Raw genomic sequence first — 19,163 nt, 5'->3', positions numbered from 1 at the left:
GCACACAGTGTACTCTCTGCATCCGTAAGTCCTTTCCGCCGTCCTGCAAAAATTGAAAAGAAAGTGTTCTATTTTTGTCCTTTTTGTGGGCAAGAATAGGCATTTGTAACATAGGGCGGGTCGTGCAGAACGGGAGAATGCGGAGCGCACATAGACGGTATCCATGTTTACAGATACGCTATATGCGGACGAAAAAACGGATACGGTCATGTGCATGGGGCCTTGGGGTGCTATTACATGTGAGCCAAAGCCACATTAACCACATGCAGATAACCACCAATTGCTGTGCTGCACCTATATCTTCAACCGCAGCAAGTACAGGTACGGCACTGCGGTTAGTGGTAATCCATGTGTCTGTGTTGAATAAAGTGGAAAATTCTGCTATTGTGGAAAGCTAGAGGAGTGAACTTTTAATTATTTCTTCATCTCTGGGAATTAAAATATGACATTCAATTGTAAAAAAAATACCAATTTAAACTAGGTGGTGTAGTTTCTGAAGAAACCACAGGCTGTTGGCTTGAAAACGCTAGAAATGTAAGTAAAGTCTGTTTAACCTGGTTTATTAAGATTTGAACCCAAGTTACCCAATGACTGACTGTGCCAAATTTGAGGACCCTGGCAGCAATTTCAATTTTCCCATATAAAACGAATGGCTGAAATGTGATTGGCCTCTGGCTTTAAAACTGTGAGAATGGCAATATTTGAAAGTTTTACATTGAAGTCAATAGGTGAAATCTGATTGGTTGTTTTAGGCTCCACCCTCTTTCCCTAAATTTTTACTGCAGTCACCCAGTGAGTAATTGTGCTAAGTTTTGGACACTTGGCATTTAAACTGTGATAATAGCAGCAGTTTTCTTTTTTTCATTAAGGTCAATGGCTGAAATCTGATTGGCTGTTGTTACCCCACCCTTTTTTTTCCTAATTGTGAACCACAGTCACCCAGTGACTAACACTTTAAGGTTTGGGAATTATGGCATTTAACGTGTAAAAATGGCAGCAATTTAATTTTTTTCTATTGAAAATCAATGAGTGAAATTTGATTGGTTGTTGGTGGCTCCTCCCACTTTTTCTAACCTCGAAGTGGAAACACCCAATGACCACATTTGTGATATTTGAGGTCCATGACATCAATAATGTGAGAATGGCAGCATTTTTAATTTTTCCCATTTAAATCAATCAAAGAAATCTGATTTATTGTTTTTGGTCCCGCCCACTTTTCAGAATTTTAACCCCAGTCCTCCAGTGACCATTAACTGTGCCAAGTTTGAGGACCCTGCCATTAACAGTCTAAGAGCAGCTGCAGTTTTAAATTTTCATATTTAAACAAATGGCTGAAATTTGATTGGCCATTGTAGACTCCGCCTACTTTTTATCAATTTTAACCCCTGTCACCCAATGACCCACTGTGCCAAGTTTGGGTACTCTGGCTTAAATACTGTGAGAATGACACTTTTGGGTGTCCCCGCAAAATTAACCTTTTTATTTGGGTTGACACCAAGAATATGTGGTTCGAGTTTGGGGAGTGTAGCTTCAAAACTGTGCGAGTGGGAGCGATTTAAAAATTTTCCCTGTTAAAGTCAATGGTGAAAAAAGGGTCTTTGGTGGTCCGTCGCAGGGGCACGGAGGGTGGGATTGCTTATTAAAGCACAAGCAACTTACTTCGCTGTAAGTCGCAAAAGTGTGGAAAGATTGGCGTATGCACCCCCAAAACTGTAGGAGGAAATCTTTAAATTTTTCAGAAAATTTCCAAAACCCACTTTTTAAGGACCAGTTCAGGTCTGAAGTCACTTTGTGAGGCTTACATAATAAAAACCACCCCAAAATTACCCCATTTTAGAAACTACACCCCTCAGGGTATTCAAAACTTATTTTACAAACTTTGTTAACCCTTTAGGTGTTCCACAAGAATTAAAGAAAAATGGAGATTAAATTTCCGAATTTCACTTTTTTGGCAGATTTTCCATTTTAATCAATTTTTTCCAGTAACCAAGCAAGGGTTAACAGGCAAACACAACTCAATATTTATTGCCCTGATTCTGTAGTTTACAGAAACACCCCATATGTGGTCATAAACTGCTGTACGGACACACGGCAGGGCGCAGAAGGAAAGGAACGCCATATGGTTTTTGGAAGGCAGATTTTACTGGAATAATTTTAAGCTGCCATGTCACATTTGAAGCCCCCCTGATGCACCCCTAGAGTAGAAACTCCCTAAAAATTACCCCATTTTGGAAACTACGGGATAAGGTGGCAGTTTGTACTATTTTAGGGTACATATGATTTTTGGTTGCTCTATATTACACTTTTTGTGAGGCAAGGTAACAAAAAATAGCTGTTTTGGCACCGTTTTTATTTTTTGTTATTTACAGTGTTCATCTAACAGGTTAGATCATGTGATATTTTTATAGAGCAGGTTGTTACGGACGCGACAATAACAAATATGACACATTTTTGGTTGTTTTTACATAATAAAGCCTTTTTTTTTTTTTTTGGGGGACTGTATTATGTAGGGTCTCATTTTTTTTTCGGTATGAGAATATGGTTTGATTGGTACTATTTTAGGGTGCATATGTCTTTTTGATCGCTTGGTATTACACTTTTTGTGATGTAAGGTGACAAAAATGGCTTTTTTGATACCGTTTTTATTTTTTATGGTGTTGACCTGAGGGTTTAGGTCATGTGAAATTTTTATACAGCAGGTTCTTACGGACGCAGCGATACCTAATATGTATATTTTTTGGTTTATTTAAGTTTTACACAATAGCATCATTTTTTTAAACTAAACAAATCATGTTTTAGTGTCTCCATATTCTGAGAGCCATATTTTTTTTTATTTTTTGGGCGATTGTCCTAGGTAGGGTCTCATTTTTTGCAGGATGAGATAACAGTTTGATTGGAATGATTTTGGGGTGTGTATGACTTTTTGTGATGTAAGATGATAAAAAATTGCTTTTTTTTAGCATAGTTTTTATAAAACATTTTTACGGTGTTGACCAGACGGGGTGGATCATGTGATATTTTTATAGAGAAAGTTGTTACGCACGCGGTGATACCTAATATGTCTGTTTTTTATTTTATTTTTTACAATTTTATATGTCTCTTTTTATGGGAAAGGGACCTTTTTTTTAATTTAAACTTTAATTTTTTTATTGTTAAAAACACTTTTTTTTCACTTTTATAATTTTCTATTTTTGTCCCACTCTGGGACTTCAACATTAGAGGGTCTGATCCCTGTTTCAATGCAGCACAATACATCTGTATTGTACTGCATTGACTATCAGTGTATTACACTGGGCCTCATAGGCCTGTACATGCCGGGCCCCAAGGCCTTGGAATGGCTTGGTGCTGCCATGGCAACCATCGGGTCCCCGCCACCGCAGCGAGGGGACCGGATGCCAAAGGAGAGGGAGTGCAAACTAATCATATGCCACGGTCAGCACTGACCACGGCATATGAGGGGTTAATCCACCGGCATCTGCGCTATCACCGATGCTGGTGGATGCAGCAGGGATTCGGCTGTCAGTAACAGCTGGATTCTTGCCGCTGATCGCGGCACCGCACATGGGGGAACAGAAGGACCGTAGGACAAAAAAGTACCGGCCCTTTAGGATGAGCATTCTCGTCCTGGGTCGTTAAGGCATTAAAATATGACATTCATGTGCAAAAAAGCTGTCTGTATATTTGGATTTGCCAGACACCTGCCTGTATACAATATAACTGTCTGCCAGGTACACTTGTGAAGCAAACATCTGTCTTGTGCCAGAGATAAAGGAGTTCTCTGAGATAATAAAAAGTCTTAGACAGGCCCTTCACTAGCCTAAGATAAAATACTGTTAGGCCTCTTTCACACGGGCGAGATTTCCGCGCGGGTGCAATGCGTTCACCTCACGCATTGCACCCGCACTGAATCCGGACCCATTCATTTCTATGGGGCTGTGCACATGAGCGGTGATTTTCACGCATCACTTTTGCGTTACGTGAAAATCGCAGCATGTTCTATATTGTGTGTTTTTCACGCAACGCAGGCCCCATAGAAGTGAATGGGGCTGCGAGAAAATCGCAAGCAAGTGCGGATGCGGTGCGATTTTCACGCACGGTTGCTAGAAGACGATCGGGATGGGGACCCGATCTTTATTATTTTCCCTTATAACATGGTTATAAGGGAAAATAATAGCATTCTGAATACAGAATGCTTAGTAAAATAGCGCTGGAGGGGTTAAAAATAAAATAAAAATTTAACTCACCTTAATCCACTTGTTCGCGCAGCCCGGCATCTCTTCTGTCTTCTTCTTTGAGGAATAGGACCTTTGATGACGTCACTACGCTCATCACATGGTCCGTCACATGATCCATCGTCATGGTAAAAGATCGTGTGATGGACCATGTGATGAGCGCAGTGATGTCATCAAAGGTCCTTTTCCTCACAGATGAAGACAGAAGAGATGCCGGCTGCGCAAACAAGTGGATTAAGGTGAGTTTAATTATTATTATTTATTTTTTTAACCCCTCCAGCGCTATTGTACTATGCATTCTGTATTCAGAATGCTATTATTTTCCTTTATAACCATGTTATAAGGGGAAATAATAACATCTACACAACCTTGAACCCAAACCTGAACTTCTGTGAAGAAGTTCTGGTCTGGGTACCACATTCAGTTTTTTATCACGCGCGTGCAAAACGCATTGCACCCGCGCGATAAAAACTGAACAACGGAACGCAATCGCAGTCAAAAATGACTGCATTTGCGTACCTACTCGCGCGGGTTTGCCGCAACGCATCCGGACACGCTCATGTGAAAGAGGCCTTAAAGTCACGCCTTACTCGAGTGCCGTTCTCTGCAGCACTGGTCCGGTCCTCCTGCCACTGCTTGTTTACAGACTGCAGTGGTGACATGCCGGTGTATGGCATATGAACAGTGATTGGCTGCAGTGGTGACATGCCGTGCACATCACTGACACTGTGACCTACACAGTGCCATGCTGGTGTATGGCAGCTACATCTAAGGAGTGTTCTCAGTGTTAGTCCTCCGGGGGCACAGTCATGTGGGGTATACTAGCCCGTTATGGCTGCTGGAACAGACCAGCGCGCAGAGAATGATGCTGGAGAAAAGGGGTGAGTAGAACAGCTGTCTGCTAGGGGTACTAGTAGGGGGATGCTTTGGGATCAGCCCATTTATAACCTTTGCACAAGGATAAATACTTGATTGCTGGGGGCCACACCATGTATCTGTAATCCCCTCTCACTCAAACTCCTACATTTGTGCAGTGAAGAGGAATTGGGTACTCAGGACCCCAACTCTAGTGGCCATCATGCATTTATCCCATTTTCAGTTGAGGAAATTTCTGCAACAAATCTGCTGCATGTGAATTCACTCTCATATTTGTGTGATGCTAACTTTGCTCCTTTGTATCTGTCAGCCCCCTCCAGACAAATCCTACATGTTCACCATTCGAGCAATCAGCTTATACTTGCCAACTTTTCTGAAGACCGATCTGGGAGTTCTGAGAGGCCATGCCTCCCAATCGTCCTGAATTTCACCCTCTGTCCCACGGTCCCTTCAACTGTATCTGCATCCACAGGATACAAATATAGTCGAATACATTGGTGAAGCAGTGAGTCGTCAGCTTTGACAAAGTGACATCATCGTGCCTGCTGTGCCGAGCCACAGACAGCACTGATCGGGAACCAGAGCAGACATGCGCTGTACCATTTATCATGGGAATGTGTAGGATAGGTATTTAATTGGGAGGTAATACGGTAGCATCACTGTGTATGGGGGCACTTAGGGGGGGGGGGGGGGGTCTCATACTGTAGGGGGAGCACTCATGAGTAGTGTTGAGCGAACTTCTGTTTTAAGTTCGGCTTCCCGTTAGCGGAGAATCCCGATATGGATTCCGAATTCCGTTGTGGTCCGTGGTAGCGGAATCAATAATCGGCCATTATTGATTCCTACTACCACGGACCACAACGGAATTCGGAATCCATATCGGGATTCTCCGCTAACCGGAAGCCGAACTTTAGACGCCGAACTTAAAACAGAAGTTCGCTCAACACTACTCATGAGGGGAGGGGAAGATTGGCAACCTAAAGTGGCCCTGGAAAAATTACCTAAAAGTGGCCCCATGTTATAGGAAGGTCTAAATTGACAGGAGGCGGGGCAACAAAAGTAGGGGGTCAGCAATACCATAGCACAAAATAACAGATACCACAGTCCGTCTGAGTTGGCCATCAATAGCGGCCATTTTCTCTCCTCCTCTTCCAGTTGTCTCTGATTAAGATATGGAGCAGGGGGCTTAGGAGATGAATTCAGGAGGGCATGTCGCAGCAGAGTTAGCTGCACACCGGCCGACACTGCGCATGCGCCGGGAGTCTCACCAGCGGTTAGGGTAGGGAAAAATTACGGGCCAGTGCACAGGCGCGGTGATCGGATGGATGTTCTCAGCTGGACACCGGCCGACACTGCGCATGCGCTGGTAGCCTCAACAACGGTTAGGGTAGGGAAAAAGCACTGGCCCGTAATTTTTCCCTACCCTAACCGCTGGTGAGGCTACCAGCGCATGCGCAGTGTCGGCCGGTGTCCAGCTAACTCTGCTATGAAATTTCCCTACCCCGTTGTTGCGCCTCCACGCGTCATGTCCGGTGCGGCTAGAAGTGACAAGGGTAGGGAAATCTAACGGAACACTGGATCCGGCATTCCGGCAAGTGTTCCTGAATTTTGGCTGGAGAAAATACTGTAAAAGGGACGGAACGGAAGACATCCTGATGCTTACTGAACGGATTGCTTTCCATTCAGAATGCATTAGGACAAAACTGATGCGTTTTTTCCCGGTATTGAGCCCCTAGGACGGAACTCAATACCGGAAAGCTTGAACGCTAGTGTGAAAGTACCTAAAAGAAATCTTTGCTAGGAACACACCAGGAATTCATTGCTGGGGAAGTCGCTGTCTAAGCTCCGCCTGGCCGCCAGGGGGCGCTGTGGCCGAAACTCCCGCCTGCAGCGAGCTCTGAATCCTTTAACAGACTAGAAGGAGAAGGAGAGCTCGGGAAACTATGGCTGAAGGGGGAGCGGAAACAGAAGCAGAAGTGAGGGATAGAGTGCAGGTAAGTCAGGACTCCGGGGTGCCTGTCACCTCTGCCAGTAGTAATGGACGCTGTGCTCTGCTTACCAGGAGCTGCAGAGTGACCTATATACTAGCTGGGGAGGTTTGCAAGTAACGCACCGTGTGCTGAGGTGCCTAGGAGGGCATGCGTGCACTCCGCAGGCTGTTGTGTCCAGTGTGCAGGGCACATGGCAGTGCTGGCGTTGCTGGGCATTTCTCCCTGGAAAGTTTAGCCCTCAGTTTGCTGTCACTTTTCTCCTTGGTGCCCGTTGCTATAGCAACCCAGACTGTCGGCTGCTGGCAGCATGGTGCCGGACGTCATCCTGGATACTAGTATCCTGCAGGGCGCTCTGTCAGGTCCCCACACACGAGTGTTGGCCAAAATGGCCGATTTTGATATTTTTTTTTGGACAATCGTGCAGCAGTCCTATGCAAACGATGGGATCTGTCAGGTTGGATTTTTGGCTGAGAAGTGTGAGTGTTTGGCACGATCAGATGAATGCGGCCGATCATCTGACACTTTTATACCTCCCTGATCGGCCAGTTTCGTCTGGTGCAGTAATATGGGACGATGGCCTTCCTGCTTATCCTTACGTGTGTGTGGCCGGCTTTTCAACAAGCATGGAGCCTCTGCGCAGGTCGCTGCTCTGATTTTTCAGACACTGATTAGTTGCTATAGGCACTTCCTCCCTATACTGGAACTATAAACGTTAGAAGGGCTGTCCAAAATGATTCAAAATTGTACCAGTGTCTCCAGATGGTGTGACGTGCAGGTATACAGCGCAGCAGTCATGTCCCCTATACCAGTACTTCACCTCTATAGCCTGTAAACAGCAGGAGAAGGGCTGGAGAGAGAGGCACGTATGTAAGCTGAGATCCCAGGGTCTGCATCTGTGTAAATGTCATCACTCGTCCCCTGCTGCATCTGTAAGGCGCACTATGGGGGTCATGATGTGATTCACCCATGTTCATCCCTGGTCGGATAGTCCTCTGTGTTTGCTGAGAATCGTTCATTTACTGTATAGGGCATGCCCAGAAGAGGAGCCTTCTCATGCACACGGGGGGTAGGTTACTGACTGTGTGATGTACAGATGGATGGCAGCACACGGGGGGGTAGGTTACTGTGTGACGTACAGATGGATGGCAGCACACGGGGGGTAGGTTACTGTGTGACGTACAGATGGATCGCAGTACATGGGGGGTAGGTTACTGTGTGACGTACAGATGGATGGCAGCACACGGGGGGTAGGTTACTGTGTGACGTACAGATGGATCGCAGTACATGGGGGGTAGGTTACTGTGTGACGTACAGATGGATGGCAGCACACGGGGGGTAGGTTACTGTGTGACGTACAGATGGATCGCAGTACACGGGGGGTAGGTTACTGTGTGACGTACAGATGGATGGCAGCACACGGGGGGTAGGTTACTGTGTGACGTACAGATGGATGGCAACACACGGGGTGTAGGTTACTGTGTGACGTACAGATGGATGGCAGCACACGGGGGGTAGGTTACTGTGTGACGTACAGATGGATGGCAGCACACGGGGGGTAGGTTACTGTGTGACGTACAGATGGATGGCAGCACACGGGGGGTAGGTTACTGTGTGACGTACAGATGGATCGCAGTACACGGGGGGTAGGTTACTGTGTGACGTACAGATGGATGGCAGCACACGGGGTGTAGGTTACTGTGTGACGTACAGATGGATGGCAGCACACGGGGGGTAGGTTACTGTGTGACGTACAGATGGATGGCAGCACACGGGGGGTAGGTTACTGTGTGACGTACAGATGGATGGCAGCACACGGGGGGTAGGTTACTGTGTGACGTACAGATGGATGGCAGCACACGGGGTGTAGGTTACTGTGTGACGTACAGATGGATGGCAGCACACGGGGTGTAGGTTACTGTGTGACGTACAGATGGATGGCAGCACACGGGGGGTAGGTTACTGTGTGACGTACAGATGGATGACACACAAGTAGATTAGGACCTTTTCCCTAGTCGTCCCCATGACACCACATCCTGACTCTGACTTCCTCTGATAGGACAGGAAAACAGAGGTTTAAGGCTCCATTCACACGTCTGCAAATGGGTCCGCATTCGTTCCGCAATTTTGCGGAATGGGTGCGGACCCATTCATTTTCTATGGGGACGGAATGGATGCGGACAGCACACAGTGTGCTATCCGCATTTGCGGAGCGCGGCCCCGATCTTCAGGTCCGCAGCTCCGCAAAAGATGGAACATGTCAGATTCTTGTCCGCAGCTTGCGGACAAGAATAGGCATTTCTATAGGGGTGCCGGGCGGGTGTGTTGCGGGTCCGCAACACACCACGGACGTGTGAATGGAGCCTAAATCTCACCCTCCCCTCCACCACCAGTGTTCTTCCTGTCCTACCAGGATAGGAAGCAGGAGAGGTGCATGGAGGCTCTTTGGGGCCCACCTGTGCAGACACATAGACAGGCCGAGGTCGGATCCGGAGTGCGGCTCTCCCTCCTCTTCTGGGTGCCTGTGCATATGGTGGCTGTCCCATGCGAAGATCCCTTCTGCTGTGGTCCAGGGGGATTACATGCAGAGGGGAAGGAAGATGGTGGCTGGAGCGAAACTGTGATGTGCTCCCTCCAGCCACCGGCGCGTGATGTCAGACGCTGGGGGGCAGAGCCTGAGGTCGTCATGCTGTAATCTCCGGGCGCCTCAGGTCACAGGAGACATTCAAGACCGCAGGACCTGCTCAATGGCGTCCAGACAGCGCAATTCTTCTGCAAAAGGAGAAGAGCAGTGTCTGCTGGCGGACGGGAGTGGGTACAGATGAGCGCCCCAATCACGCCGGGCTCTGGAGCCAAGCCTTCAACAAATCCAGGAGTTGTGAGTAGCCTGGTATCAGGAACATGGTGTATCGCCCCTATACCCTGGTTAGCTGATCCTTCTCTCTTATACTTCACGGAGAAAAGGATTCTGCTGCAGCTCCAAGAAAGAGGTGTTCTAAGCGTTTGCCTAATTTACGAGCTAAACCCTTATGTAAAGAATGTACTTCTAATGTGGTAAAAGCTGAATCCTCTAGTTTCCTGGAGGATATCAGGACATGAGTTAAAGAAGAAGTCCAGTCCGCACTAACTTCCCGGGAGTCACCCCCCCTAAAAACCCTCCTCAAATCATCCGATAGGCGCAATCTGGTGTCTGACTCGGATTCGGACGTTTTGGAGGGCTCGCACTTTGAAACGTATGGGAAATCCTATATTTTCCCCGGCGCCTCCACAACGGCACTCCATCAGGGTGTCCCCGCCTCCCCAGGACAGGAAACAACGTAGAAGCTTAAGTTTAAAAGGCCCCCTCCCCTTACCGGCTTCAGTTTGTTGTTTCCTGTCCTCGGGATCGTGTGGAAGCCGCTCCTGCTATGGTGGGGGGTAAATCGCACGGCCTGGAGGATTCCCCTGTCTGGGAGGGCCGTGCAGAGGTGGGGGTATCGGACTGCCCTGCACCTTAGGCATAAGTCCGTCTATGAAGGCAGCCACGGGCCTCCGTTCCTTCTCTTCGTTAAGGAACGAGGGATCAAGCGCGCATGCGCACGCACAGGCGGTTGTGAGCTCGCCAGTCCTCGGCGTCACTTCCGGTGGCGTGTGACGTCAGAGGACTGGCGGATATAGAGCGAGGAAGCGAGGAGTCGGCGTCCTGCTTCACTTGCTGTCATGTCGACTCCCGTGGAAGCTCCTGAGACTCGCAAACCTGTGGATCCTGCCGCCCAGAGCCCGGTAAGCCTCCTTCCCTTATGTTTTAATCCGGAGGGGGGGGTGGAATATTACACACGATTTCCCACGTTCCCTCACTAGTGGTGCTGGTGGTAGTGTAGCTATTACGGACATGCCCTAAAATAGATTCAATTACCTTTCAGGGCCACGATACCAGCACCAGAAGATCTGGGGACTCTTTGTCTAAAAAGAGATGTGCTGTGTGTAAAAAATCCCTACCCTCCAAAACAAAAAAATCACTATGTCCTAAGTGTACGGACAAGATAGTGTCGGATGAATCGCCCTCTCTTCTGGAATCCATCCGGGGTATGATTAAAGAGGAGGTGAATTCAGCAATTGTTGCTAGACTCCCTCCATGCTCTCCTCAGCCCTCCACCTCGCAAAAATCCCAGGGGTCGCATCAGCCTGAGCCTGACTCTGAAGAGGGAGAGGGAGCGTCTCTTGAGGAATCCGGATCCTCTGAGGAGGAATCAGGGAAACCCCTCTGTAGCCCAGAAGAGACCGCGAGGTTATTAAGGACCATCAGGGCCACAATGGAAATTGAAGAGACCAAGGAGCCTCAGTCCGTGCAGGACAAGATGTTCCAGGGACTGGGAGAAAAAAAGAGGAAAGTTTTTCCCGTCCATAATAATATCAAAGCATTAATTAAAAAGGAATGGAAAGATCCGGAGAAAAAGAATTTAATACCGGTCTCCTTTAAGAGGAAATACCCATTCCTGGAAGAGGATTCAGTTCTATGGGATAAAACACCTAGAATTGATGCGCCGGTCGCCAGAATTTCCAAAAAGACGTGTCTCCCCTTTGAGGACATGGGCCTGCTCAAGGACCCCATGGATAAAAAGTGTGAGGGGCTTTTAAAACGTACCTGGGAGACAAACACAGCCATGCTCAGGCCCAGTATAGCAGCTACCTGCACATCAAGATCCCTGTCAATATGGCTAGACCAGTTGGAAGAACACCTGGCTGTGGGAACTTCTAGGGAAGAAATCCTAGCCTCAATTCCTACCCTTAAGCAGGCAAGTAATTTTCTGTCCGACGCGTCAGCGGATCTGGTGAAACTATCAGCTAGATCCGCGGCCCTCTCCAATTCCACAAGAAGAGCTGTGTGGCTTAGATCTTGGACGGGGGACGCTAGCTCTAAAAGTAGGCTATGCGCCATTCCGTGTGAGGGGGATAAGCTTTTTGGTTCTGTTCTGGAGGACATTTTAGAAAAAGCGTCTGACAAAAAGAAAGGGTTTCCAGCAGAATCAAAATTCTACCAACAACGTCGGTCCTTTCGTAGCCAAAGGGGCAATAAAACAGACCAAAAGAGAAGAGGAAACACTGATAGATGGCAATCCTCCAGGGGGAGAGGTAGAGGGTTTCTTTTTAACCCCGAGTCCACCTCTAAGGCCAGTCAATGACGCCAAGCATCAAGTAGGGGGCAGGTTAAGGAAGTTTACCTCAGCTTGGGAGAAAATCTCGTCCGCCCCTTGGGTCATAAACACCATATCCATGGGGTACAAGCTAGAATTCAATACCCCCCCCCCCCCCTTCCCCCAGAGCATTTCTTCATCAACAAGCCAGTAAAAAAAACAGAAAGCCAACAAGCCTTAGAGTCGGAGATATCATCTCTCTTACAAAAAGAAGTCATTGTACCAGTCCCAGAAGGTCAGGAGAGGCAGGGGTTTTATTCCCCCATATTCCTTATCCAAAAGCCCAACAAGTCCTTCAGGTTGATAATCAATTTAAAAAAACTGAACAAACATATGACCTACAAAAAATTCAGAATGGAGTCGATCAGATCCACAGTAAATCTCCTACCCAAAGATTGTTACATGGTAACTATAGACCTTCCGGACGCATACTACCATGTGCCCATACACAGAGCCTACCAAAAATATCTCAGGATAGCCCTCCTTCTAGGAGATCGGGAGCTTCACTTCCAGTTTCAGGCCCTGCCCTTTGGGATATCATCCGCCCCAAGAATTTTCTCAAAGATCATGGCCGAAGTGACAGGGTTCCTACACCTTCAAGGTATCCTGGTAGTCCCATACCTAGACGACCTCCTAATAGCGGGCTCATCTCTTCAGGTTCTCCGGGATCATTTACAGCTGGTGCAGGAGAAACTGACCGAGCTAGGTTGGCTAATAAATATTCAAAAATCCGACTTAGTTCCCAGTCAACTAAAAAAGTTTCTAGGGATACTGTTAGACTCTCACAATCTCATGTCCTTCCTACCTCTAGAAAAACAGATAAATATAGGTCAAAAAGTCTCCAATATTTGCGAAGCAAAAAAAGTAACCATAAGAGACATCATGAGTCTGTTAGGTTATCTAACATCCACTATTCCCGCAGTACGATGGGCACAACATCACACGAGAATCTTGCAAAAATGCCTCTTAGAAACCTGGGACGGAGAACAAGGCTCTCTAAACAGGAAGGTAGGAATTCCGCTAAAAGTAAAAATATCTCTCCTATGGTGGAAAATAAAAAGGAACCTCCAAAAAGGAGTCTTTTGGCGACCGATAAACCATAAGGTAAACGTAAGAGAACTGTCGGCAGTATGGGAGGCGCTAACACATCTTCCAGGCGTAAAAACCCGTCATGTAAAGATACTGTCAGACAATGCTACTACCGTAGCCTACCTGAACCGACAAGGGGGTACCAGAAGCAAAAAGCTACAGGAATTGACAGGAGAAATTTTCAGCTGGGCAGAGAAGAATATAAATTCCCTGGTAGCGGTCCATCTAAAAGGAGAGGAAAACGAAATAGCAGACTATCTCAGCAGAGAAGTTCTAAAAGGGGGAGAGTGGTCTCTAGATCCCAACATGTTCAGGCAAATAACACTCAAATGGGGGCTACCAAAAGTAGATCTATTCGCAAGCCAGAGAAACAGACAACTCGAGTTATTCGGTTCCCTTTCCAACAGGGACCACCCTCTGATGGTGGACGCCCTGTCCTGTCCATGGCCAAAAGATCTCCTGTACGCTTTTCCCCTGTACAACATAATTTCAAAAGTGCTAATGAAAATAATAGAAGAGAAAGCACAACTAATATTTATCGCTCCTTTTTGGCCCAAAAGGTCCTGGTTTCCCCTCCTCTACAATCTGTCGGCAGGTCAATACTGGTCTCTCCCATCATATCTGGGGCTACTACGGCAGGGACTGGTACTTCATCCAGAGGTAGCAAACCTTCACTTAACAGCATGGAAAGTGAACGGGTCCACTTACAGCAAAGGGGTCTATCAGATTCTGTAATTTCTACTAGGGGTGCACCGAAATGAAAATTCTGGTCCGAAACCGAAAATTCAGGATGCCCTTGACCGAAAACCGAAACCGAAACTGCCTTTTTGCCAAAATACTTTTAAAATACTTTTTTTTTAATGATTTTATTAATAATTCTTTTTCATGAATGAAATTCATCTGTGGGTGGCGCTGTTATGGAGAGGGGGATCTGTGGGTGGCGCTGTTATGGAGAGGGGGATCTGTGGGTGGCGCTGTTATGGAGAGGGGGATCTGTGGGTGGCGCTGTTATGGAGAGGGGGATCTGTGGGTGGCGCTGTTATGGATAGGGGGATCTGTGGGTGGCGCTGTTATGGAGAGGGGGATCTGTGGGTGGCGCTGTTATGGAGAGGGGGATCTGTGGGTGGCGCTGTTATGGAGAGGGGGATCTGTGGGTGGCGCTGTTATGGAGAGGGGGATCTGTGGGTGGCGCTGTTATGGAGAGGGGGATCTGTGGGTGGCGCTGTTATGGAGAGGGGGATCTGTGGGTGGCGCTGTTATGGAGAGGGGGATCTGTGGGTGGCGCTGTTATGGAGAGGGGGATCTGTGGGTGGCGCTGTTATGGAGAGGGGGATCTGTGGGTGGCGCTGTTATGGAGAGGGGGATCTGTGGGTGGCGCTGTTATGGAGAGGGGGATCTGTGGGTGGCGCTGTTATGGAGAGGGGGATCTGTGGGTGGCGCTGTTATGGAGAGGGGGATATGTGGGTGGCGCTGTTATGGAGAGGGGGATCTGTGGGTGGCGCTGTTATGGAGAGGGGGATCTGTGGGTGGCGCTGTTATGGAGAGGGGGATCTGTGGGTGGCGCTGTTATGGAGAGGGGGATCTGTGGGTGGCGCTGTTATGGAGAGGGGGATCTGTGGGTGGCGCTGTTATGGAGAGGGGGATCTGTGGGTGGCGCTGTTATGGAGAGGGGGATCTGTGGGTGGCGCTGTTATGGAGAGGGGGATCTGTGGGTGGCGCTGTTATGGAGAGGGGGATCTGTGGGTGGCGCTGTTATGGAGAGGGGGATCTGTGGGTGGCGCTGTTATGGAGAGGGGGATCTGTGGGTGGCGCTGTTATGGAGAGGGGGATCTGTGGGTGGCGCTGTTATGGAGAGGGGGATCTGTGGGTGGCGCTGTTATGGAGAGGGGGATCTGTGGGTGGCGCTGTTATGGAGAGGGGGATCTGTGGGTGGCGCTGTTATGGAGAGGGGGATCTGTGGGTGGCGCTGTTATGGAGAGGGGGATCTGTGGGTGGCGCTGTTATGGAGAGGGGGATCTGTGGGTGGCGCTGTTATGGAGAGGGGGATCTGTGGGTGGCGCTGTTATGGAGAGGGGGATCTGTGGGTGGCGCTGTTATGGAGAGGGGGATCTGTGGGTGGCGCTGTTATGGAGAGGGGGATCTGTGGGTGGCGCTGTTATGGAGAGGGGGATCTGTGGGTGGCGCTGTTATGGAGAGGGGGATCTGTGGGTGGCGCTGTTATGGAGAGGGGGATCTGTGGGTCGCGCTGTTATGGAGAGGGGGATCTGTGGGTGGCGCTGTTATGGAGAGGGGGATCTGTGGGTGGCGCTGTTATGGAGAGGGGGATCTGTGGGTGGCGCTGTTATGGAGAGGGGGATCTGTGGGTGGCGCTGTTATGGAGAGGGGGATCTGTGGGTGGCGCTGTTATGGAGAGGGGGATCTGTGGGTGGCGCTGTTATGGAGAGGGGGATCTGTGGGTGGCGCTGTTATGGAGAGGGGGATCTGTGGGTGGCGCTGTTATGGAGAGGGGGATCTGTGGGTGGCGCTGTTATGGAGAGGGGGATCTGTGGGTGGCGCTGTTATGGAGAGGGGGATCTGTGGGTGGCGCTGTTATGGAGAGGGGGATCTGTGGGTGGCGCTGTTATGGAGAGGGGGATCTGTGGGTGGCGCTGTTATGGAGAGGGGGATCTGTGGGTGGCGCTGTTATGGAGAGGGGGATCTGTGGGTGGCGCTGTTATGGAGAGGGGGATCTGTGGGTGGCGCTGTTATGGAGAGGGGGATCTGTGGGTGGCGCTGTTATGGAGAGGGGGATCTGTGGGTCGCGCTGTTATGGAGAGGGGGATCTGTGGGTGGCGCTGTTATGGAGAGGGGGATCTGTGGGTGGCGCTGTTATGGAGAGGGGGATCTGTGGGTGGCGCTGTTATGGAGAGGGGGATCTGTGGGTGGCGCTGTTATGGAGAGGGGGATCTGTGGGTGGCGCTGTTATGGAGAGGGGGATCTGTGGGTGGCGCTGTTATGGAGAGGGGGATCTGTGGGTGGCGCTGTTATGGAGAGGGGGATCTGTGGGTGGCGCTGTTATGGAGAGGGGGATCGGTGGGTGGCGCTGTTATGGAGAGGGGGATCTGTGGGTGGCGCTGTTATGGAGAGGGGGATCTGTGGGTGGCGCTGTTATGGAGAGGGGGATCTGTGGGTGGCGCTGTTATGGAGAGGGGGATCTGTGGGTGGCGCTGTTATGGAGAGGGGGATCTGTGGGTGGCGCTGTTATGGAGAGGGGGATCTGTGGGTGGCGCTGTTATGGAGAGGGGGATCTGTGGGTGGCGCTGTTATGGAGAGGGGGATCTGTGGGTGGCGCTGTTATGGAGAGGGGGATCTGTGGGTGGCGCTGTTATGGAGAGGGGGATCTGTGGGTGGCGCTGTTATGGAGAGGGGGATCTGTGGGTGGCGCTGTTATGGAGAGGGGGATCTGTGGGTGGCGCTGTTATGGAGAGGGGGATCTGTGGGTGGCGCTGTTATGGAGAGGGGGATCTGTGGGTGGCGCTGTTATGGAGAGGGGGATCTGTGGGTGGCGCTGTTATGGAGAGGGGGATCTGTGGGTGGCGCTGTTATGGAGAGGGGGATCTGTGGGTGGCGCTGTTATGGAGAGGGGGATCTGTGGGTGGCGCTGTTATGGAGAGGGGGATCTGTGGGTGGCGCTGTTATGGAGAGGGGGATCTGTGGGTGGCGCTGTTATGGAGAGGGGGAGCTGTGGGTGGCGCTGTTATGGAGAGGGGGATCTGTGGGTGGCGCTGTTATGGAGAGGGGGATCTGTGGGTGGCGCTGTTATGGAGAGGGGGATCTGTGGGTGGCGCTGTTATGGAGAGGGGGATCTGTGGGTGGCGCTGTTATGGAGAGGGGGATCTGTGGGTGGCGCTGTTATGGAGAGGGGGATCTGTGGGTGGCGCTGTTATGGAGAGGGGGATCTGTGGGTGGCGCTGTTATGGAGAGGGGGATCTGTGGGTGGCGCTGTTATGGAGAGGGGGATCTGTGGGTGGCGCTGTTATGGAGAGGGGGATCTGTGGGTGGCGCTGTTATGGAGAGGGGGATCTGTGGGTGGCGCTGTTATGGAGAGGGGGATCTGTGGGTGGCGCTGTTATGGAGAGGGGGATCTGTGGGTGGCGCTGTTATGGAGAGGGGGAGCTGTGGGTGGCGCTGTTATGGAGAGGGGGATCTGTGGGTGGCGCTGTTATGGAGAGGGGGATCTGTGGGTGGCGCTGTGATGGAGAGGGGGATCTGTGGGTGGCGCTGTTATGGAGAGGGGGATCTGTGGGTGGCGCTGTTATGGAGAGGGGGATCTGTGGGTGGCGCTGTTATGGAGAGGGGGATCTGTGGGTGGCGCTGTTATGGAGAGGGGGATCTGTGGGTGGCGCTGTTATGGAGAGGGGGATCTGTGGGTGGCGCTGTTATGGAGAGGGGGATCTGTGGGTGGCGCTGTTATGGAGAGGGGGATCTGTGGGTGGCGCTGTTATGGAGAGGGGGATCTGTGGGTGGCGCTGTTATGGAGAGGGGGATCTGTGGGTGGCGCTGTTATGGAGAGGGGGATCTGTGGGTGGCGCTGTTATGGAGAGGGGGATCTGTGGGTGGCGCTGTTATGGAGAGGGGGATCTGTGGGTGGCGCTGTTATGGAGAGGGGGATCTGTGGGTGGCGCTGTTATGGAGAGGGGGATCTGTGGGTGGCGCTGTTATGGAGAGGGGGATCTGTGGGTGGCGCTGTTATGGAGAGGGGGATCTGTGGGTGGCGCTGTTATGGAGAGGGGGATCTGTGGGTGGCGCTGGTATGGAGAGGGGGATCTGTGGGTGGCGCTGTTATGGAGAGGGGGAGCTGTGGGTGGCGCTGTTATGGAGAGGGGGATCTGTGGGTGGCGCTGTTATGGAGAGGGGGATCTGTGGGTGGCGCTGTTATGGAGAGGGGGATCTGTGGGTGGCGCTGTTATGGAGAGGGGGATCTGTGGGTGGCGCTGTTATGGAGAGGGGGATCTGTGGGTGGCGCTGTTATGGAGAGGGGGATCTGTGGGTGGCGCTGTTATGGAGAGGGGGATCTGTGGGTGGCGCTGTTATGGAGAGGGGGATCTGTGGGTGGCGCTGTTATGGAGAGGGGGATCTGTGGGTGGGGCTGTTATGGAGAGGGGGATCTGTGGGTGGCGCTGTTATGGAGAGGGGGATCTGTGGGTGGCGCTGTTATGGAGAGGGGGATCTGTGGGTGGCGCTGTTATGGAGAGGGGGATCTGTGGGTGGCGCTGTTATGGAGAGGGGGATCTGTGGGTGGCGCTGTTATGGAGAGGGGGATCTGTGGGTGGCGCTGTTATGGAGAGGGGGATCTGTGGGTGGCGCTGTTATGGAGAGGGGGATCTGTGGGTGGCGCTGTTATGGAGAGGGGGATCTGTGGGTGGCGCTGTTATGGAGAGGGGGATCTGTGGGTGGCGCTGTTATGGAGAGGGGGATCTGTGGGTGGCGCTGTTATGGAGAGGGGGATCTGTGGGTGGCGCTGTTATGGAGAGGGGGATCTGTGGGTGGCGCTGTTATGGAGAGGGGGATCTGTGGGTGGCGCTGTTATGGAGAGGGGGATCTGTGGGTGGCGCTGTTATGGAGAGGGGGATCTGTGGGTGGCGCTGTTATGGAGAGGGGGATCTGTGGGTGGCGCTGTTATGGAGAGGGGGATCTGTGGGTGGCGCTGTTATGGAGAGGGGGATCTGTGGGTGGCGCTGTTATGGAGAGGGGGATCTGTGGGTGGCGCTGTTATGGAGAGGGGGATCTGTGGGTGGCGCTGTTATGGAGAGGGGGATCTGTGG

At 50.7% G+C, this 19,163-nt stretch overlaps 1 protein-coding gene across 2 annotated transcripts in view; it reads left to right on the top strand.

Annotated features, from left to right (window-relative positions):
• The first annotated feature begins 6,981 nt into the window (after window positions 1-6,981).
• The window catches only part of TTC5 (tetratricopeptide repeat domain 5), a 64,759-nt gene continuing 52,577 nt past the window's right edge, over window positions 6,982-19,163 (top strand). Inside the window, exon 1 of one of the 2 annotated variants that reach the window (XM_040416776.1) lies at window positions 6,982-7,102. In XM_040416776.1, the coding sequence (XP_040272710.1) occupies window positions 7,052-7,102 (51 nt within the window). In that variant the 5' untranslated portion in view covers window positions 6,982-7,051. The remainder of the gene's footprint in view (window positions 7,103-19,163) is intronic. The other variant, XM_040416777.1, reaches the window with a different exon arrangement.

Source organism: Bufo bufo, chromosome 2 (genome assembly GCF_905171765.1).
Source record: "Bufo bufo chromosome 2, aBufBuf1.1, whole genome shotgun sequence".
NCBI lineage: Eukaryota > Metazoa > Chordata > Amphibia > Anura > Bufonidae > Bufo > Bufo bufo.
This window is presented reverse-complemented; position numbering and strand designations above follow the sequence as displayed.